Here is a 23,116-nt window from a genome sequence, read left to right as displayed (position 1 = left end):
ACCCTTGGGCAGTAAGTAAGTGTTTAGATGTGATCATATGATAGTGGGTGGATGCCGTTGTCGTGGTAAGTAAAGTGACATGGGTTTGGATTGAAATCTCTTGCGGGATTACTGGTCATCCATTGCTGAACCTGTCCTTTTTGGTTTTTTTTTTTTCAGAGTTCTGTTCCAGGTTAAGAGCCCACAACAGGTGGCTTCTTATTTCATTTCAGACAACGGTGACGCAAATTCCAATTCAGAGCCAGTAAGGTGATTGAACCAGACCAGATATATTTTGGTGAACGAATCAGACATTCACGCTACATATATCTGGAGGTTTTCTTCCGTTATTTTTTGTAGATGTGCCCGACAGCCGAACGGCTTCGGCCTTCAACTTTTTCTTAAAGATGTTCGAAGTCCGGCCATCGGTTTGGGTTGAAGTTGAAAGCTTAAGGGACGTGGACTCTGACAAAATATGGATACCATTGAAACATTCGGAACGAAAACCAGAATTGAGCCTTGAAAAAATAAAGCATACGAAGCATTTAATGGATCATCATATTTCGTCTGTTCTGGTTGTTTCAAGTAATACGATTAAAAGGGGGGAAAAAAATCTAGTTCTTTACAGACATGGAAAAAGTGATCCCACGCACTCGAGTGAAGTGCATTTCGAGCTGGGTATGCACAAACGAGTGCCCAAACGCAATAAGTAATTAAGGATGCAACGAGCATCCTTATTCTCACGCATTGAGTATCAGATTCATCCTTTATCACCATTGGCATTCTTGTTGTTGTTAATCCTCAAAACTTCAATCGCAAGGCATCACATATTTGAATTCGGACTTCGGAGTCTACTTAATCTGACTCTACACTAGAAACCAAAAATTTTGCTCGACATTGCTATTATTGTCACCTAATGATCACAACCCGTAACTATACATGCCGCATATGAATTTTTTTAAAGTAACTTTAAGCGAAACGAAGAATGAGACGTGATTATAAAAAATGGAGGACAAAAAATGGGGCCCATCATTCCATATCATTTCTATAATTTCACCTGAAAATCACCGTAGGCAACTTATATTTGACGTATGTCCTAGCGTCCGATGATTCCGATCCTTAATTAGAGTAAACGAAATTCAAGGTCTTTGCGAATCCCCCCGAGCATCCTCCGCGGGTAAGGATATAGAACCCCAGTTACTTGTCCCTATAATCAATCCAAATCTTATGCTCCGGTTTCATTATTAAGAAATGTAATAAATGGGAAAAATTCTTTAAAAGATAATTAAATAACCCAATTCCTTATTTGAGTCACTGAATTTGTAAAAGCCCTAATCATATCACATGACTCAAAAAATTTTTTAAAATTTTATGAAATGACTCTAATGTTTTTTTTTGTTAAAAAGCTAGAGAGATAAGGATTTTTTATCATTCTCGCATTGCTTAAGAAGTCTGATAGAGAAAAACTTCATTTCTACCATTACAAAGTTTGAAAATCGATCAAAGAAACAATAGTAAATTAGCTTTTATAATAATCCTTAATCCTAATAGTTTCATCTTGACAAAAAAATTGTTACTTTAGAATTAAAATGTGTTAATTACGAAATGAAACATGTTATGTTTTAAGATTGTATATTATGATAAAGTTTTATTCAAAGATTCGTTACAAGTGTCATGGAGACAAAAATTTCTTAATTTAAAATTGAATCGTGTTTAACTATGTAATGGAACATGTTAATTTTTAAGGCTATGTAATGAAACATGTTAATTTTTAAGGTTATTGTGATCAAATTTTACTTAGAATAGTATTACAAGTGTTTTATGGGAACAAAAAAATTTTGAATTTAAAATTAAAACCTATTGATTGCCTAATTAAATTTAGGAAAAATCACAAAAAAAAGACAGCTCAAAGTAAAAAATTGCATACAAGAGCCTGTTCACAAAAATTGTTATCAAAATCCATATTATTGTTATCAAAACATAAACTAATGTTGTAACAGGTTTCTATTTATAATTTTTCTATTTCAACGATTTTTTTTTGCAATTTTTCCTTAAACTTATTAAATTTTAAGGTTGTTTTATCATCAAATTTTATTCATCAAAGACTTGCACAAATATGCTATAGAGATAAAAAAAATTGTTAATTTAGAATTAAAATATGTTAATTAATAAAATAAAACATGCTGATATCATTTTATAAAATTTTTAAAAAAATTTTTTGAGTCATATCATCTTGTTAGAAGTTTTACAAATTTAATGGCTCAAATAAGAATTTGAGATATGTAAACACCTTTCTAAGATATTTTTTCTTAATAAATATGTAAAAATAATTATATACTTTACCAAATATGTCGCTCATTTGCTGCTACCAATACATTTTCTTATGAAAATTGCTACCAATACTTTAATATAATATTATTTTATTCCAAAATCAAAATAGGAAAACTAATTTTAAATGTTGCTTTAAAATTTAGAGAAAAAACGCATGCCATATCAAACAACTTTTTTCTTTAAAAGGAAAAAGATATTCTGAAACTTGAAATACCAAAGACAACGAGTATATAACTAGTTAAATTATCGCAAACTTGGAATTTGCAAATGCACAGGCCGGTGGCTGGGCACATGTACATGGCATCCCCTTTTCAGAAAGCAAGTTGACCAAGACTTTTCCACGCCTCTTCAACGACCCGCATGTGAGATAGTTTCCCACAATAAATGCATACATTTCTAAGAAAGAAGGCTCTCATTTAATCATTCCATACCGCTTCAACTGCTCACCTGCCAAATTCTTTCCCAGGAATGCAAAATTCTTAAAATAAGAAAGTCCTCATTTGAATTTTGAATCATGCCCCTCTCAGCTCAAAGGCAACAAGAATGGACAGGGCAAAAAAGTCTTTAAAAGCTGGGAAATCCCACAATAAGAACAATTGTAAGTTCTTTAATCGTTGTTGAGAAAATAAAATTCGAAGGATAAATAGGGATCACAAGTCACAAAGCAAATACTAAATCATTTATCACCGAAATGACACGATTAACAAATCGAAACGTAAGAAGCACCCGATTGACGTTTTCGTTTGGTCTATGCAAAGGTTCCGCTCAGCATTCGGCCATTCGATCATAGAACTATTCGCATAATCGAAACTAAAAGCCAAGTAATCACAAAGACCTAGAAATTAAAAGAAGTCAGGTAAGAGAGAACATACTACCACGGCAGCCGAGATGCAGATTTTGGATCGGGTGATGGTTATAAACTGTGGTGCCTAAAACTAGAAGGAAATGTAAATTGAAAACGCAAATGACTCCTCTACTGGAAGGAGCCATTCCTAGGTTTGTTGGTCATCATCGTTTTGAACTCCCCGAAGTTGACGTTGCCGTCGCCATCGGAGTCAACCGACTTGATCATGACGCGACATTCGTCGACGGTGCACCTTAATCCCAATCGATTCAACACCATGTGGAGCTCGGAAGCGGAGATTAGACCATTCTTATCATGATCGTAGAGGTTAAAGGCATCGCGAAGCTCGGAGGCACCACCGTCCTCGGTGCCGGAGCGACAAAACTGGGAGAACTCTCTGAAGTCAATGAATCCGTCATGATCGATGTCAAGGTCATCCATGACGCGTTGGAGCTCCTCCGGCGGCACACCAGATCCGAGGGTCCTGAGAACGTCGTCCAACTCGTTGATTGAGATCTTGCCATCGCCGTTGGTGTCGAAGCGTTTAAAGACTCTCTGCAGTTCATCCGGATCTTGGAGATACATTGAGGGTTTAGAGAGGGGGTTAGAGCTGGGGCCTGAGTCGGCCGTATCGGGTGCGGTTGAGTTCGTCGACATTGCTACGTTTCTGCTTCCGTTTTCTGAGAAATGGAAGAATGGAAGGACTGTGGCGGTTTGATTGTGAACCGAGAGATAACTAGGAAGCATGAGGCTCAGCGGCGCTCGTTTTGCGACTTTATAGCTCCATTCCTCCTCGATGTTACATTTAAAATTGCAAATAATAACCACAAAAATGTATTATTATTTATTTTTTAAATATTATCAACTATTAAGTGTAATAAATAAAATTATTTAGAATTTTAAATTTTAAAGACATTTTTTTGAAAAAATTCCTTTAAAATTCTGATCGAGAATTCTAAAATTGCCGAGTTGAAAATTTAAAATGGGCAAAAGGGCAAAAAAGTAAGAAGCAAAGTATATTCTTTACTTCCTGTTTTTTTTGGGGGGGGGGGGGGGAGAATATTCTGCACTTCATTGAACCTCTTTTCATAGAAGGGAGCAGGTAGCTGGGCACAGGACAGTAACTGGGAGCCAAAAAAAAAAAGGGACAAAATATTGGTAGGTGAGGAAATATTCAAATCGGTGATTGCACTTGTCAATTCATGAGAAATCTTCAAAAATGACTAGTGAATAGTTATTGACGTATTTTGAGTTTCAGTTTCCTAACAAAGAGTAATTCTGTACGTATCAAAGGAAGAAAAGTAAGCAGTTTTTAATTGAAAAGACGGATATTAATAACTTAAAATTACAAGAAGAATCTTTATGTAACTCATGACCGTCCGCTCGTTAAAAAAAAAAATTATTCACGAGCTGCAAGGCATTTGGCTCCAAATGCGTCTTTTAAGAATGGCAGATTGTGACAATCTTTTAATCTCAATTTTCTGAAAAGCTAATAATAGGATTGTCAGGTTGTGACGATCTATATATATACAATGGCAGATTCAAGGTAAAAAAGAGAAGTTATTCTGGCATCAAGTTGCCACACGAGGCCAGCCATAAAAATTGACCACGCTCATAAGAAGTAAAATTTTCTCCCGAAAAAAAAATATAACTACATATAATTTTTAATGTAAGAACTAACCAATTAATTAATTTTAATTATTATTTATACTGAAACCATCTTTTTATAAAAACGTGCTTACAATGTGCACTCAGTAAAAGTAATTTAAAAAAATTATAAATTTAGAAGATAATATCTGCATCTAGGGTAATTGCATTGCTATGATTTTTTTTCGAGTGATCAGATGATGGTATAATTTACTTTTTTTTTTGCCAAACAGATAGTACTCCTCCGATTTTTAATATAAGACTCATTTAAGTAATTTGGTTATATTAAGAAAGTTAGATAAGTTAGTTAATTATAAGAAATGTGACACGTTTTTCTTAAAATACTATAATCATCTTTCTTAATACCTTCTCTTCCTCTTCTACTTGATTATAGTTGATAGAGTATTTAAAAAGATTAATAAATATAAAAAATAATTTTATATTTAGAATAAAACCAATTCAATAATTAGATTCCATATTAAAAAACGGAGGAATGTAATTTATTCATTAGATATTTAAAAAATATGGACTGATAATGCAGTAACGTGAGTAAGCTCGAAATCCGGGGAAGGCCGGGGGAGGTGGGAGGAGGGAAGCGGCTCGGCGCATCTTTATGCGGGTATTATTAATCCTATTATTAAAATATAGATCTATAGGCGATATATTGTCCTTTTTTCTTTTTTTTGGGGAAAATGAATGGGATGCGATCAAATCAGAAAAGAGGAGCGGAAGGGCCGACACGCGTTCTGAACACGGGGAAGACGCGGAAAAGAACAAGATGCTATATGATTTTGACCCAAGGTCACAAGGTTGGAAAAATTATTGCTGAGGATTAAATTAATAATTTTTTCAAATACTTCAAAATTTTAGTTTTTATTTTTAAAAAAATAATGAAGACCAAATTGTTTTTACATTAAATAATACTACTTCTTGTTCTTAATATAAGATCTTATTTAATTTTATTTTAATCTTAAATATAAGATCTCAATTCATTTTGTCTTTCGTATTTATTTATTTTTTTAAAATAGTTCTTGTAATAATAATAGTTCTAGCTAATAAACTAAATTAGTAAGGATATTTTAAGAAAAAATAACATATATTTATTACAAATAACTAAATTAAATTATTTTTTTAATCTACTTAAATTAGTCAATTAGTTCTTATATTTATAAATTTTATACCTGTTAATTAATAAAATAATAATTGTCAGTTTTTGTTGTCCTCTTAGAAGATTTAGTAACCCAACTTTAAAAATAAAAATAGGTTCATACAATTTTTAGATCTTTAAATTTATATAAATTTTAATATATTATTGAGTACTAAATGTAAATATTTAAACTTTGGTTTATTACGTTGTCATAAACTGACCTTTTTTTTACCACTTTATTCAACCAATATTAGTTAATCCCTCAAGTTTCATAGATCAAAATTTATAATTTAAAATTTAAAGAGGTAAAATTAAAATTAGAGTAAACTTAAAGTACTAAAAAATTATATTAACCCTCTAAAAATTAATGTTGTTCTGTGTTATTATTTGATTATTTAACAGTTCTAAATCATAAGTGCTCATAATAATTTCAGAACTCTCTACAAATAAATTATTTATAAATTTGATCTAAATGGACATGTGTCTTGTCAGCCGCGGTCACTCGGGGAAGCCGTGTGCCACGTGACGCGCTTGCGTGATCCGTCGGTCCTCTCCTGTGTTTGTTTTCTTCCCCTAAAATAAAATAAATCATGATGGCCTGGCCTTCCCTTCCCCCTCTCAGGTTATTTAGTTCCCGTTCTCTCCCCTTAGCCAGAGCGTGCTTCCTTCCCCGCTTGTGGGAGTTTTAGAGCCTGCTCACTTACTTGTAGTACTGAATTTGTAGAAAAATATACTCTTTCGGTCTTTAATATAGGATCCAGTTTTTTAGTTGGTTTTGGTTCTAAATATAAGACCTATTTCTCATATTTATCAATTTTCTCTAAATTACCCTTATGAATACTCCCTCAACTATAATCAAATAGAAAAGGGAGAAGGGGTATTAAGAAAGATGATTATGGTGCTTTAAGAAAAATGTGTCACTTTTCTTATAATTAACTAATTTACTTAACTTCCTTAATCTAATGAAATCAGTTAAATGAGTCTTACATTAAGGATCGGAGGAGTGGTTGATATGTTAACATTTGTTTCTATCAGCTGAGTTGCATGTTTTTGGGTTTTTATTTTAAGATTGTGGTGTTCATGATGTTTGGTTCCTATGTTTTGGGCGATGAATTTGAGTGTACTGTATTTGGTTTGTAGAAAATTTCTTGCTGAGTAAGATGAAGGTGATCGAGGGTATTATCATTCCTTCGTATTTCAAAGCTTCCATTCCGTTGATTATTCATACAGCTGTCATTTAAACTTTCAGTCACACTAAACGTGTTTTTAAACTTAATTTTATTTTTCATTTTCATTTCTATTTTCATTAATAAAAAAAACTCCAGGGACCCAGAGGAATTCTGGATATTCCAGCGCTGTACGTTAAGCGTGACGACATGGAATCTAGACAAAAATGAAATCCAGACGCCAAGCAGCTAAATATGGTCTTCCACGGATCCACCCTAGTCACGGGTCAAATTTAACAGGTTTGAACATTATGAATTTTATAAAGCAGGTGTTTAATTAAGAAATGTCTGCCAAACTGACACATACTATTATTTTCTTCCACAAATACAAATGAATAATAACCCATTATATCACAGTGGCAAATAAAGGCTCCCATGTCTAGTCTGCCAGTCTAACGAGCTTAGCCTTTTTTTAATTTTTTTTTAGTCGACATGAATAGTCAAACAAAATTACATTCTCTACTGGAAATATTCGTTTTTTGGGGATGGGCCTCATGTCGTAGTCAACCAAAATTAAGAATCTTGGGCCAATTAGACGCATCCCCACAGCAAAACAAGAAATAGGAATCAAACAAGAAAATCAACTATGCAAGGGAATTTCAAATGTTTTTGACATCATTCCTAAAAACTTTGGTCGTTACATGCATTTGAAATCAAAGCATCTTGTAGTCGAGTATTAAATTTAGTAACAACTTCCAACTTTACCTGGTGATATTATTAAATTGTTTTTTCATATATATAACTATTCATTATACCTTTTTAGACACGCAACGGAGCAGCATGTACAACAACTTGACTTCCATCAAGAGTTTGGCCAAAATAAAATTAGAAAAAAAATGAAAATGAAAGCAAGTGGAATAAAGAAATGGGCTAATAAGAAGCGGTTTAATTATGGGTGTTTGATAGCCCACTGCAGCAGTTGATCTTTTTCCCCCTTAAACATAGGTGTCTTTTTTATTAAAAGCAATCCCATAACATTAATTTACCAGCATGATGGGAGACCAACCCCTTAAAATTGCTAGCATTTGATGTGATATGAGAGGGTAAACAAGAAAACAGTACTGATTTAGTTAGCAACCCAGAGAGAATGAATGTAAATGCACGAATGGGGTCCGAGGCTAAGGGAGAGGCATCTTTGTTCCCCAGGCATGCGTGTCTGGTACGTGTGGCAGCCCTGGCGTACTGTATTATTACGAGCATCTACCTACATTATTTTGTACTTGTTCTCATGAAGATTCTCAGTGTGTGCTGAATTTGAATGTGAGGTTATATTCACACTTGATGCTCTTAATGTGATGACGAGGGCTTCCTTCCGTATGGTTGAAGGGGGAAGGAATGAAGGAGGGGGCGGCATGTGCGTGCGTTTTGAATAATAGATATGGTCCCCTACTGCAAAGTGGGCAATATTGTGGAACTCTTCTTCTGCTCATCGATATGCTTGACGCCTCTTGAGTGACACGTCCTATCTAATCTCTGTCCCCTTCCATAAAGCATGTATACCACTGTGACCCCTCCTTATCTCAACATTTCACTCATTTTTGCCCAATTGCACTCGTCGATCATCTTTAATCGGTCATCCCTTGTGGAGGTAAATCCAAGCGCCTTGTTCCTTTTATGAACATATATATGTTAATCCAAATTTTTCATCAACAATTAACTTAATAATTACACGCGCAAACTCTATTGAATTGTGCTGGTCGGGCTTCTCTTCTTTACTATATTTTCACTGGCTTACCGTAAATGAGCACCTGAATCTGTTCCCATCCGTGGCAAACTATATTATATGATTTCTTCATCGTCATCATGAACGGCAGTAAAATTTACTACACCGGAATTGATTTGATGTAATGTTAATCTACCGCATACCGGACATTAAATTTGGTTTTCCATATTTGCTACTAAAGAACAAAAAAATTCTTCATCCCAAATTCATAGTCACTTCAACGTCCAAGCCCGTCACATCCCATTCCCATTTCAGCTACCTTGTCTCAACTTATGACCCTTGCTTCTTCAGATTCCACATGCATGCGATTTGACGGATACACGCTCCGCACAACCCTTTCAGTTCCATCTATACATAGTCAAATGCATTTTAAGGTAAATATCTTCACCTAAGCCAGAATCCTATTACAGCACCAATTCCTTGAATCATAGCTAGCTTCACTAGTAATAAAAGCATGGTCACTTTCTGACAAGAACTACAAACAATTTGGATCACATCACAGCCCCATCAGTTTACTTACATAGCAAAGTGTTTGTTAGTTCTTCAAGGGAAGGAACTCAAAGAACTGGCTTGGGGTCAAGTTGGCATTCATTGCAGAAACTGAAAACTCACTCTCTTTATGGTTGACGTTATCACTGCCATCCCCACTCCTTAGGGGGAAAAGTTCAAGGGTTTGAGGTTCCCCACAGTGATCAACTTGGTCGCTGCTGATACTACCGTCCAAGTGGATGACCGTGCTTTCACTGTGAGGCGATATAAAGCTGAGATCATGTGCCTTAATGAGCTTTGGGTCAATTGCTCCTGCTGTTACTGTGCTCGTGGAAGCAATTAAGCTGGCTGTAGAGGTGCTGATGAGGTGGGTGGAGGCTGCAGGATGGGGAAGAGGACATGATAGCTGCATCATCCGCCACGTGGCATCCCTTTCCATCAAGTTTCTTCTTTGCTGTAATTCCCCTTCATCGAATTGGATCCATCCATCCGCTCTTCGTTCTGCCACCACTGCTTTTGTTGCTCTTGGTATCGAGACAGATTCCTGAAGGTTCAATGTAAAGACATGCAATGCAACACATAAATATATATATATATATATATATATAATAAAATATAAAGTCGAAGCCAAAGAAAGTTATATGGGTTGGGGATGCACAGATTTTGTTCGGGCGTTCCAAGTTCCTATTCAAATGAAGACACATGGGAATTGGGTGAGAGTTGTCTTTTCATGATTCTGTACAGGAATATAATGGGGTGCCCCAAAAATATACCGACCTAAACGACATGAATAAGCACAAGCCCCAAAACCCTCCCCCACAGCCAAGTTTCATAACAGCAGTCCCGACAGAAAGGAAGGAATGCAGCTTTTAGCTATAGTCTTTTCATTTCCCAATAACCAAAGCTTATTTGTTGGGTCCTTTCACTAACTAAAGCAGATCTCTCTTTAATTATCCAGCATGCACTTCATATCTACTCTGGTAATCATATGCAAATAATCACCGCTTAGTATATTCTTATAAAGGTTTGGCTGTTGAGCAGGTGAATTCCAAGTTGAAAACGTTAAAGGTTTTTGTATGAACAAGGACAAAAACAAAGGAGAGGGCATGGAATAGACCTCTGCAAGTGCACTGCAGTTTGTAGAGGGTGCCCAGTTCTTGGTCTGTTCAACTTCAAACAGTGTCTTACTAACGCCTGTAGACAAAAAGAAATACAAAAAGAATCAAACTTTGCATCTCACGTAACAACCCGAACGGAATCGAAGTGAAAAGTATATCACATAATACAGATCTCCGACAAAAAAATGTGATGGACAAAGCCATACATATTAGAAAATAAAGAATAAAAAACTACTCTTTTTCTCCTCGTTCTCTCCTCTTACTGTCCTATCAATGAAAATTACAGACAAATTATGGTAAGTTGGTTTTACCTAAGTCTTCCTTCTCTAGACAATCAAAATCATGGGGAGCTGATTCCATCTGACGGCGCCGTTTCTGCCTTTCTCTGGCTTTGTGATTCTGAAACCAGTAGAAAACATTCTTCCCTTCAATTTTACCAAATCTCCGCAGCTGTGCAGTGATATGTTGAATTTCCTCAGCAGATGGCGTTCTTGTTCCTCGACGATACAACTCTTCAAGGGCTCTTAGCTGCTCTGGAGTAGGATTCCACCTTGAGCTCACCACAACTGGTGGAGTATTGAACTCTTTCTTACTCTGATCCGTCGTTGATGCTGAAACCATGTATATACATTATATGTTTTCAAAAAACAATATAAATAAAGAAATGTAAATAGCTGGAGTGGGGGGAGAGAAAATAGTAAAACAACGTTAACTTACTCAGATCGTGATATTGTGTGAACAAATCGGAGCCGTGAATACTTCTTAGGCAAGGAGGAGTCGTAGCACAAGTATTATTGGAAGAAGTCACTGGCCTTGGAATGAGAGGCCTGAGCTTTCTTCCATTGAATGAGTGATCAACCATGCTAGCCTCACCACCATCGTTATGTCCCACCATCCACATTCTGATCGACAACGAGGCAGATTGATCAAAGCTAGGGTTTTTAGAGCCAGAAAAGCTTTGGAATAGCAGAAGGAAGCATCTATGGTCTCAGCCTATACGGTGAAAGGGAACCGCAAGAGGAATAATATGAAAAATGGGAGTGCTTTAATTGATTTGTGGGTCTACTCTTCTCATCCTACACCTGATGAGTGATGGGAATGAAATGGAGTATCAGGGAATGGTGTTGAAGTTGAAAAAATGGGTGCGTAGTATATAGTAGAGCATGCAAGGCTAGGAAAAGCGGAAATCCCCAACTAGTTCAAATGGAAAGTAGGGAAGGTTCATATATGGTATAGATTGACTGAAAGGAAAGAAGGCATTGGGGAAAGATGGGGGAGGGGAGCTGAAATTGTGAAGCATTTGTATGTCATGAAGACAATGAGAGATGGGGATTGATCAAGGTAGCATACGGAGAGAGTAGAGAATGGTGTTGGTTTAACATGGGACAAAGAAAGGCGGGCATGAGGTTGACCGGGAGAGAGAGAAGAAGAAGCGTGGAATTCTGGGAGATTTTTGGGAGTAGAGAATGAAAAACGACGTGACGATCATGAGGGTTATCATGAGCCTCATCACCCCTCTCTCCTTTTCCCCTTCTCATTTATTGTTTCCTTCACGTCTCGTGCCTTTCACACTAGTTCTCAATCCGAACTGCTCCTCTTTCCCCTCTCCGCTCCCTCCCACCCCTTCCTTTGTCCACTTCAATCTCTCTACCCCCTCCTGCACACTACTGTACGGATCTCTCTCTCTCTCTCTCTCATCTTCACCTTCATATCCAGCCACACACCCATTCACACAGCAGCATCCTTGTGCCTTCGAGACGTTAGTTTATAATTTTGTTAATAACTGGGCAAATCCGTATATGCATATATGATTGAGATGCAAAATTTTACAGTTTTGAAGGGATAGCAAAAATAACTGCCCCCCATTTGGAATCTTCTTCGGCCAGTATGTCCAGAACTCCGGACACCCATTCATTGGATTACATTCCTGGCTTGTCCTGTCCTAAACAAATCTCTCTGTGTGGCTTGGTTTGCTTCTTTCTCTTTCCCTCTCTGTGCTTTTAATTATTTTTTTCTCCATTATTAATTTTTGGTTGGGGCGGTAAGAGTTAAGACGTCTCTCTCTGCCTCTCTGTGATTGCCTCTTAGATATAGGGCCTTGGTCATGATGATGGAATGACAGTGCACAGCTGATATAGAATTTGAAAGCTATAATTGTTTAATTATTTCAAGCTTTTTGTTGGGGGGAGGGCCTACCTTCTGCAACTTCTGACCTCCTACTATTTATATGTCTGTTATTTATTATGTGCATGCAAAATATGTAATGGGAGTACATGCAAACTACAGAGCAATGCATCCACTATCTACTGTAAGTCTGAATTCCATTAATTAAAGCCCTAATCACCTGTCATTTCTGGCCACCAGAACCAAAACCTGGTGAAAATACTGTAAAAGTGTGCCCCTCTGATCCCACTCTGATCTCCTTATGCTTGACCTGCAACGAGTTCACAGCGTCGTATTTTAGGCTTAATCAGGGAGAATGTTTCCCTCGGTCTATATATTAATCATAGGCCGTTAGTTGATGTCATCATCATTAATCAACTAATCATATATTCCTGATTCTCCAAGGCCCAGTTTTACAGTTTGAAGATATTGACAGTTATCAGTATGTTAATGTCTCCAAGAACTAACCCCGAACAGCACTAGTTTTTTTTTTCCCCCTCCTTTTTAACAGGCCTCTTTCTTTGTCCCACTCACTCAATCGGTGAAACCGAACTCTAACAGAAGCTGCAAATAATGAATATGGATGGTGGTTGTCCTTCATACCTTGGAAAAAGGGTAGGATAAATGGATAAACAGTGCCATACGCTCATTGTGATGCATTGTTTTCAGAAAAATTATGGTGACACTTGTCTTAATGCCTCCACTCATTTCTTTCTTTCCCAAGACTATGGCAAGACATTATTCTTGCCCCGAGAAATCATTAAAGCATTTACATTGGCACGGAATAGCCTGGAAAATGTTGAATTTCCTTAGGTTTCTCGAATTCTGAAGTCATACATGTATATGTCTCCGCATGGACATAAACACAGAGAGAGAGAGAGAGATGAAAAGCGTGGATCCTGGCCTCCTCCAGGGGCCTGAAACCATTATTACAGATCCAATTAAGCCTTGTTTGAGAAGTGAACCTTCACAGGCCGAAGCTTCCGGTCTCTGGTTTCGGGCTTCTTCCTAGTGAAAGTTGGGTTCGCTTCGGCTTATGCCCATTTGAGTTTTTGTATTGGTTGTCTCTAGCACAAAAAGTTTGCTTTGCTCCAACGCAGTGCCGTTTGAATTTTAATGTATTCGCAATAATTATTGCATCCAAAATTTGATTGTATTATAGAATTAATCTAATCGTGATCGTGAATTACTTCAACACAAACAAAGCAATCCTTATTATAAAACATTATTTTAACCGTCCAAGTAAAATAAGCCGGTAGGGACGCTGCATATATTGACAAGAAGAAATCCATCTTGGTCCTACTCGCCGTGACCCTTGATATCATCAAAAACAGATACTGACACCATTTTATAAGAGTAAAATGTTTGCTGATTAACACCAAGTTTGGAACGGAATCAAAACCCAATTGTTTTTAATCTGATGAAATGGAGATAACATTGTTTGGCTCCTGTCCCGACGTAGACATCCCCAGCTAAGTCAAACCAGGAACAAAGTTCAATCACTGGTTGCAATGATAAATGAAAATATAAACGTAGCCTGAAAAATGGAAAATAAAATCAGAGATGATGAAAAATCACTTGTTGATTAAGCCGGCTGGCGGGGATGAGGACAAACAGTTACAAATGGCAGTCAGTGATGCAGCTTCTCGCCAACAGACACGTATATTTACTCAAATCTCGCTCCAAAGGAGCCGTTCCATGTCATCCTCACCCTTTATTCTCAGGGGCATTCCTGTAATTGTGCCCTAGGGACTCTTTCTGGCTGCGATCATTATATAACGACCACTACCATGGCCTTTATTCCAGGCACTTGCGGGTGGGTGACAGTTGAAATATCCATACAGTTCCAATATTACCCCCGGTGAGCTCGGCGAAAATGCGCGAGATTCTCCACATCCAGGGAGGGCAATGTGGGAACCAGATAGGATCAAAGTTCTGGGAGGTGGTGTGCGATGAGCATGGCATAGACCCGATAGGACAATACGCAGGGAAGTCAGAGGTTCAGCTTGAGAGGGTGAATGTTTACTTCAACGAAGCAAGCAGTGGGCGCTACGTGCCGAGGGCGGTGCTCATGGATCTCGAGCCTGGTACCATGGATGCTGTCCGTACAGGCCCTTACGGCCAGATTTTCCGACCGGACAACTTCGTCTTCGGCCAGTCCGGTGCCGGAAACAATTGGGCCAAGGGTCATTACACTGAGGGTGCTGAGCTTATTGATTCCGTCCTTGATGTTGTGAGGAAGGACGTTGAGAATTGTGACTGCTTGCAAGGTAATTATGTGCTTTCTTCTTTATACTCTATTCTCGGTCAAAATGATCCCTGATCAAGATAAAAATTATACTGTAATCTTCGTTATAAGGTCTTTCCTTGAGTCAATTTTCAAATTCTGAAACGTGGGTTTTGATAGGAAGTTTCTTCCAAGTTTTGTGCCTGAATCGATATCTTCCCGGTTTCCAAGTCTTGTATTTAGACTGAATATTTTTGTTGGGTATAATTTTAGGATTTCAGGTGTGCCATTCCCTGGGAGGTGGAACAGGCTCTGGAATGGGAACTCTGCTCATTTCAAAGATCAGAGAGGAATACCCAGATCGAATGATGCTTACCTTCTCTGTCTTCCCATCACCAAAGGTGTCGGACACGGTGGTTGAGCCTTATAATGCTACACTTTCTGTTCACCAGTTGGTGGAGAATGCTGATGAGTGTATGGTCCTTGACAATGAAGCACTCTACGACATCTGCATCAGAACCCTCAAGCTCGCTACACCAAGCTGTAAGTATACACACTATATTATTCTTGCGAGCCCATCATTCGAACTCTGTTCTTCTTGATGAGCAATATCTACATTTACATATCTTGTTTCCTTCCAGTTGGAGACTTGAATCATTTGATATCAGCAACTATGAGTGGAGTTACTTGTTGCTTAAGATTCCCGGGGCAGCTCAACTCAGACCTGCGGAAGCTAGCCGTGAACTTAATCCCATTTCCTCGACTTCACTTCTTTATGGTGGGTTTCGCTCCTCTCACATCTAGAGGATCACAGCAGTACCGTGCACTGACGGTACCCGAACTCACACAACAAATGTGGGATGCCAAGAACATGATGTGTGCTGCTGATCCGCGCCATGGGCGTTACTTGACAGCCTCAGCCATGTTCAGAGGCAAAATGAGCACAAAAGAAGTAGATGAACAGATGTTGAATGTTCAGAACAAGAACTCATCCTACTTCGTTGAGTGGATTCCCAATAATGTCAAATCTAGTGTCTGCGACATGCCTCCCAAAGGTGTTGCCATGGCTTCAACTTTCGTTGGGAATTCAACCTCTATACAGGATATGTTTAGAAGGGTGGGCGAACAGTTCGCAGCAATGTTTAGAAGGAAAGCCTTCTTGCACTGGTACACTGGAGAAGGAATGGATGAGATGGAATTTACTGAAGCAGAGAGTAACATGAACGATCTTGTTGCTGAGTATCAGCAATATCAGGAGGCCACGGCTGGAGAATATGGCGATTATGAAGAAGACGAAGAAGAAAATGGAGGCGCCGAAACCTGAAGGTGTTCATCCAATCTCCTATTTCTCACGTTGCAAGCACTCGCAAATCAATAACTCGGTCTTATTGCCATATTATCTGTCAAGTGGCGTTGTTTGATTTGATGCACGGCAATTTCAAAAAAGTAGACATGGGTTCTATATGCACGTCAATGTTATGCTTTCAATGTGGTGGTTCGTTTACAGCTAGCTGCGTAGCTGCGTGTCCGTTTTGTGTTCTCCGATCTTAACTCTATAAAAGATGCTACTTCTATATAGCATTTCCTTTTACCCTTGCTGTAGTATGATAAGAGTTTTGATGGCATTTAATCCGATAGTTAGCTTAAGTAACGACAGAACTGCGGTTCTGTTTTCTGGTCACCTCCATTGAAGCCTGGAAAGGTCTCCTTTATTCTCTTTCTTTTCTTGCCAGCTTGCAGTGAAGTTCAAAAAGTCCAACCGGGATTTTTCATAAAGAATTTACCATAAACACTCGTTAAGCGACTGGGAAGGAGCATTTAGCCCGACCTCCCTAGATTTAGGGAGGATAAGGATGAAAAGACTTGTATTGCTTATAATGAGAATAATCAGACTATTCAATCACGGCTGGACCTGAAAGAATGATTGCTTCGCGTTGACGATAACAAGATTTGTTATTAATTTGTAGAGTGGAAGCAATAACATAAAAAAGGCACGCATACAAGGCACAAATGGTTTATCTTGTGCTACACTAAAGCAGCGTTGGGAAAACTCCCTCCACGCACAACTAATAAGTAATTATATCTATTACATAAACCCTATGCCATATGATGAAAGCGAAGCATCATTTCTTAGTCGCAATGAACCAGCCCCATATATGCTCACCAGATGCACCCCTGTTCTTCTTTGCCCGCCACTTTGCAATAATTTCATTGTACTCCTCCTGAAATTGACGAATCAAGAATGAGTACCTCAAAACTAAAAGAAATAAGTCCGTCAATGGCACATGAGAAGAAACCAACCTCAGAAAAGTCACAAACGAAGCTATCCTTGTTGTTCTCAAGGGCATACAACTCCTGCCGCAAAATTTTCATGAACTGGAGTGCACAAGCAATAATTTCGTTAGAACTCTCAAAGAACAGCAAAAATTTAAATGTCGAGCAATGTAAAGACAAACCAGATAGGTTTGGTCCTCAGCAATGACATCATCAAATCCAGCATTCTGGATCATCTGCAGACGATTTTTAATGAAGTGTCTTGTTAGGTTAAAAACAAATTAACTGGCAAAATAATTCAATCAAATCAAATAGGCAAAATGGGAAGCCAGATCATGACATTAATAGAACATGCAACATACTTGACGATATGCTTTTAAGCCATGGAGATAATATCCTCCTTTCTTGATGCACTCAGCATATTCTGCTGACGGACCTCCAGCACTCACACAGTAATCAGTGATTAAAAGTTTACCTCCAGGCTTCAACCACTTGTAAAATGACCTGAACAATGTTGGTTTATCCTGTAACACATACAGGAGTTTGCAGGACGCTAGCATTACGATACAATACAAACTATTGCAACAGATGGGGATTATTGTTGTTCATTTGTTAACAGTGGCTAAAGCAGGATAGTTAGGGCCGTTAGTGCTGTTACGCACAAACTCTACCTCTTGAGTCAATAAGAGAGGAAGAGCACCCCAAAAAAAGGTGTGAGCCGAATATAAGATTTGGTGGAATTGAAATTCCGTATCTTATTTATCTTATGTTCTTTAACGGTCAATGACATGCATAGTATAAAATCTGCTATTATGAAGACAGATTATGTTTGGCTTATTCGAGAGACTTGAAGGATAACAGACATCTGTTGTGTGTTATAATGCTCATAGTTGCTAAAACCCAAAGTTTTTGAACAAAAAAGAAGTTCCTTACCTGGATGTGTAACATGGTATCACGGGCGTAGATTACATCAAATGTCCCCTCAGGATATATTTTTTTAGTGCAATCAGCACATTCAAATTCAACTGAGCATTTAAGTCCAATAGCACGTTCGATTGCAAGAGAAATCATATTTATGGATAGGTCAATGCCCACAACCTCGACATCAAAATTCTCAGCCATGTAAATGTCGCCTCCGCCAATACCGCAACCAACATCCAATACTCTCTGACCAGGCTTTAATTCCAGGTTCTTCACAATTTCTTTCGTTGTTTCTGCACAGGCAACAAGCACCCTTACAGATTGGAACTATAAAAACATCTGCAAAGATACCTCAATGCGCTGGTTAAATACAGTTCAAATCGCCAGAAAGATTACTATGCCGGACAGCCAGCTTTTAAGCAGTTCAAGAGTAAAATTTCTTCAATTTTTAACAGATTTCTTACCCGCACACATGCATTATTTTCCTTAATCTACAGTGTGACTGCCACTATTGTTACGGAAAACAAACTGCCATCAGATAATTATGGTGCAAACAATTTGACTGCTTTTCAGCTAGTCATTAAGTTCTGTTTCAGTATGGATCCAAAAAAAAAAAATGGAAGTTCAGTTTCCTTCACTCTTATGCCCAGCTAATGATTAGATGAGATTATTCTTGAGGAAATTTAAGAAAAAATCACACTTCTATTCTATCTAAATTGCAAAACTTGAAAATCCCAATTGAATAGCAAGTTACTGATGGGGGGATGGAATTAGTACGTACCTATTCCTCCTGTACTCACAAAACCTTGTCCATAAACACGCTCATATTGTAAGATACAGTTATGACTGTACTCAACATTATCAAGAAACCGCTGAAATCCCCTGTCATCTTGTGACCAAACTTTTTGCCAAATCCAGCAAATCTGCATGATAGAGATATTGTAAAAGATATCAGTCAACTGAATAAATTGAAATTGAAGATGACAACAATGAAGAGCTCCATTTTCTTACCTGGTTTTGATTCTTCTTATTTCGCACATAGGCTCCAATGCATTTGCAGCCAACAAGAGAAAGTTCAAAAGAGCTTCCAGAATCATCATTCATATGGCACTCTTTAAATACCTGCAAGAAAAAAAGGACTCTTTAAGGTCACAGTTAATCTGAACCGGTTCAATTACGGCAATAAAGGCTCCTCATTATGTGAGAGTCTGATGGTTAAACAATGTGAAATAAAACTCCAAATGGGACCATAATAAATGTGTCCTACTCCTCTTTCCATCTAGCGTTTTTTTACATTGACCAAGTAGGAAAGATAGATTTACTTTAAGGAACAAACCTTTGTGTAAAACCTGGGTTCCCTATAATGAGTAGGGTTGTGTTTTCTCTTCGAATCTCCAGATTGGTGGAAACAAGATTCTCTAAAAAACAGATATCCCCCAACTTTTAACCATTTGACCATCCTTTCTGCCAATTTCTCAACCTGAGAAATCAAGGAAAAATAAAAGGCTTTATAAGAAAAGAAAGTAGTGAGCAAGGAAGCAATATTACACGATCATCAAAATCAAACAGTGACAAAACAGAACCTATGATGATATACTCAACTCAATCCTTGAAAAGAAAATTGAAGAATTAATCTTGTTTAATTTCCTTTTTTCTTATGGAATCTAAACTCATGAATGGAGGTATCTTCAACCATAGATAAATAGATACAGGGCCAGAAGGAAACGATCAAAGAAAGCATAATAACAGAATCTTGAGTATAAGAATAATTTTCATCCCGGCAACTATTACCAAAAACCACAAGTCATCACTTTATAGATTCTGCTAATTTCACCGGACCTTAATTGATCATAATACCATAAAAGGTTTGTACCATTTTCTCTAGAATTAAAGATCAAAAATACCTCTTCATCTGAAAGGTACATAAGCAGCCAATTGGAGAATATCAGATCAACTGATCCTTCAGAAATACGTAAGTCTGGAGATGTAACATCAGCGCACATAAATTTGACATTCTTGTAGTGCCCATTGATGCTCTCATTCTGCAGTAAAGTTATGGTATTTATATCAGGGGCATCCTATACGGAGTAGAACCATCAATTTTGGCCTGAGATGTGTCAATTACCAACATCCAGAGCATCAAGAGACTGATCATACCTTTTTTATTGCACTCTCAATGAAGTCTACAGCAAGCAACTGACCCGCCTTCTGAGCCAATTCGCCTGTAAATCGTCCAATACCTGCTCCAAGTTCTATAACTGATTTTCCTTCATATGCCGGTAGTAAGGAGAGTACCTATGTGGACAAATTTAGCGGAGTTAGCGGTTACAAAAGCGCTGGCTCTGGCTTCCGATAATAAGAAAGGGAACAAGGAAAAGAAAGACGGAAACTACGTTGCAAGTAATACCGAAATTGGGTAAATATACAAGTTAGCAAGCCTTGTATGCTGCTATCCGTAAAGAAAACCAAATTCAACAAATAAATATCCAAATTTACATGTATGCTCGCAGGAAAAAAGAGGAATTTTTCAAATCCCATGGGTAAATCAGAACTTGCCGAAATGTTGTAAAAAAAATTACAATTAAAAAAGAAGATTTGACTGCGGTCTTTTCAATTATAATAGAATCGCTGGAAATATATGACGTAGCCAAAAGAACGACATATTATAAAATTACGAAACGCACTTCGGGACGTTCCTCTTTATCAAGATCCGATGCCTTAGAATCAAGCATCATTGCCTCAACGGACAAATCCGCTGAGTGCTCCGTCCAGTAAGTTTTCTGAACCTGACGCTCGTCCAAACCTACGGACGAACAAATTGGGATCAGTTGTAAATATCCCACTTGCAAAGATCCAACCAAAAGAAGCCCAAACAAAAATTATGAAAAATGTTGCACCTTGAGCCGCCATCGAAGCCATTGCAGAAAATGCGAGAGGGAAAACGACGCGATGCAAGAAGAAATGAAATCTGCTGAGAGGGGAAGGAGGGGTATAGAGAGATAAGGGGGAAGCTGAACCTAACTACCCTCGATGGCGAGTCTAGACCTTGTGAAGCTCCTGGATCTTCGGTTGTAAACCCTGCCTCTCGGCTGCATTAGCTTTCTTTGCCGTATGTTTTGGTCTGGACAATCAACATGGCATACCCTGTATTTATAGAGGCTCCATGTGTGATTTTTTACATCAAATTTTCTCACCTTTATTCATTTTTGAGTGCTTTATTAATTTACGCTAATTAAGTGTCCGTTTGGATTAGCGGTGAACAACTGTGATTTTAGATAATCGTGAATTTTATAAGTGATACTGGCTATAAGTGACACTAGTTAATCGTGATTTATGTTTGGATATTTTCTTTATAAGTGATTTTAAGAATTGTTATTATGTTTGGTTTTTATTTATTAAAATCACTTATGGGTGTATAATTACTAAAAAGGACATGAAGTTAATAAAGTTGTTTACATTTTCATAATTATTATATTTAATAATAAATTTTATTAAATATAATTTAATAAATGACATGAATATTTAAATATTATTTTTATTTTAAAATTATTATTATTTAAAATCACTTACAAAATTTATGTAGAGTACAAATATTAAATAAAAGACCCCATATAAATAAGAGATGGATGAAAATATAAAAAAATTTAAAATAATTACTATCAGAATGAGGGGTATATTAGAGAAAATTTAGTTACTGAAGATTCATCGGAATTTTTCAAACGCAAAAGCTACTTCTTATTGCTTATCCTAAAAGTGCGGTGGAAGGTTAAAATCACGATTCATCAGGATTTTATAAAAATCATCCAAACACTCTAAACATGCTTCATAAGCACTTATTTGAATTTAAACGGGCTTATTTGAGATCCTATCACTTAACCAAACAGGCTCTAAGTCTTCGCATTTTGGTGACTGGTGTGTGGTGATGACTGCTGAGAGAGAAGTGATAGCTTTAGAAGGTATTTTGGAAACTAAATCATGATTTTTTAAAAAAAATATTTCACAGTGTACAATAAAAAAAGTTTATGTCGATTTATAAAAAAAATAGTTTTTTAATTTGCCAAACATCCTTCAAGAATAAAATAAAACGGGCAAACGGCCAAAGTGGGCACCGATGATTCTCTGAACTGAATCTAGATCGGTATCTCATTATATCAATGATTCCTCGCCACGTGTTTTACGCGGCCCCATGTCCCTGAGTCACTTGTTAATTGTTGTCTCGCGCTGGTGGCAATTTGGAGCGCCTGATTCGGATTTGAACCAGCATGGTCACAACCGCCCCATAGTTAAATTATTACTAAGGTACTAGTTCTTAGCATAAAAATTAGTTAATTAATTAAATAGATTAAAAAAATTTAAATTATTTGTTTATAATAAATAATTCTTGTCTTTTTAGAAATACCCCTACTAATTATGTATATTAACTTTAATTATGCAACTAGTCGACTATTATAAAGACTATCTTAAGAATAAATAAATAAATAAGAGAGACAAATTAGATTAGGATCAAATTAAAAATCAAACTAATTCTTATATTAAAGACCTGAAGTAATATTACTGTTATTAATATTAATTCAATTATAATTACAATATGTAATTTTATTAAAATATATAAAAATATATTTATACGTCGGTCTTAAAATAATAATTAAAAAATCTAATTCACGAACAAGTACCACATTCATATATGAATTATATAAAAATGTATGTATATATAAATTCTAACTTAATTGACTTGTTAAAAACTCTAAATTCAAGAGACTGGTTCATGAATTTACTGATTTGACCACCTGACTTATGTTGGGTTTTACTCCATCCTCTACTTTATATAAGATTTAAATTTTTAACAGGTCTGATTTCTTTTATAATATCTGTTTTGAAGTTATATTTACTGTTGTCAAATTCGCGAGTTGACTTTCCGAGTTTAACATTTTTACGTTTTCAGCTAACAAAATTGTGTCAACTCGTTCTTAAACTCATGATAACTATAAACTCGGTTAAACTTACGAGTTCATTTACCGAGTTTACTG

General features: G+C 37.0%; 4 protein-coding genes and 1 long non-coding RNA gene across 5 annotated transcripts; 2 read left to right on the top strand and 3 right to left on the bottom strand.

Moving 5' to 3' along the window:
• Nucleotides 1–855: 855 nt before the first annotated feature.
• On the bottom strand, nucleotides 856–3,901 carry LOC114742860 (calcium-binding allergen Ole e 8-like). The gene has a single exon (XM_028931080.1). The coding sequence runs from the start codon at nucleotides 3,899–3,901 to the stop codon at nucleotides 3,284–3,286; it is 618 nt and encodes a 205-aa protein (XP_028786913.1). The 3' UTR covers nucleotides 856–3,283.
• Nucleotides 3,902–6,965: 3,064 nt separating this feature from the next.
• On the top strand, nucleotides 6,966–7,538 carry LOC114742934 (uncharacterized). The gene is made up of 2 exons (XR_003739930.1): nucleotides 6,966–7,124; nucleotides 7,274–7,538. It is a non-coding gene; the product is annotated as an uncharacterized LOC114742934 (long non-coding RNA).
• A 1,894-nt stretch (nucleotides 7,539–9,432) lies between these two features.
• On the bottom strand, nucleotides 9,433–11,405 carry LOC114742933 (WUSCHEL-related homeobox 1-like). The gene is made up of 4 exons (XM_028931161.1): nucleotides 11,222–11,405; nucleotides 10,816–11,115; nucleotides 10,504–10,580; nucleotides 9,433–9,930 (listed from the first exon to the last, which is right to left on the bottom strand). The coding sequence occupies exons 1-4, from the start codon at nucleotides 11,403–11,405 to the stop codon at nucleotides 9,433–9,435; spliced, it is 1,059 nt and encodes a 352-aa protein (XP_028786994.1).
• Nucleotides 11,406–14,482: 3,077 nt separating this feature from the next.
• Nucleotides 14,483–16,468, top strand: LOC114742932 (tubulin beta chain-like). Its single transcript, XM_028931160.1, has 3 exons — nucleotides 14,483–14,937; nucleotides 15,168–15,437; nucleotides 15,536–16,468. The coding sequence occupies exons 1-3, from the start codon at nucleotides 14,544–14,546 to the stop codon at nucleotides 16,216–16,218; spliced, it is 1,347 nt and encodes a 448-aa protein (XP_028786993.1). The 5' UTR covers nucleotides 14,483–14,543; the 3' UTR covers nucleotides 16,219–16,468.
• A 320-nt stretch (nucleotides 16,469–16,788) lies between these two features.
• Nucleotides 16,789–21,185, bottom strand: LOC114742940 (phosphomethylethanolamine N-methyltransferase). The gene is made up of 12 exons (XM_028931171.1): nucleotides 20,987–21,185; nucleotides 20,774–20,892; nucleotides 20,247–20,384; nucleotides 19,994–20,131; nucleotides 19,426–19,569; nucleotides 19,101–19,211; nucleotides 18,871–19,012; nucleotides 18,102–18,382; nucleotides 17,531–17,692; nucleotides 17,351–17,404; nucleotides 17,196–17,270; nucleotides 16,789–17,116 (listed from the first exon to the last, which is right to left on the bottom strand). Exons 1-12 carry the CDS (start codon nucleotides 21,006–21,008, stop codon nucleotides 17,018–17,020), a joined length of 1,485 nt encoding a protein of 494 aa, XP_028787004.1. The 5' UTR covers nucleotides 21,009–21,185; the 3' UTR covers nucleotides 16,789–17,017.
• Between the last annotated feature and the right edge of the window lie 1,931 nt (nucleotides 21,186–23,116).

Source organism: Neltuma alba, unplaced genomic scaffold (assembly GCF_004799145.2).
Source record: "Neltuma alba isolate B1F8T4 unplaced genomic scaffold, ASM479914v2 tig00003893_pilon, whole genome shotgun sequence".
NCBI classification, from domain to species: domain Eukaryota; kingdom Viridiplantae; phylum Streptophyta; class Magnoliopsida; order Fabales; family Fabaceae; genus Neltuma; species Neltuma alba.
The sequence above is the reverse complement of the archived record's forward strand: the minus strand, read 5'-3'. Positions and strand labels throughout refer to the sequence as shown.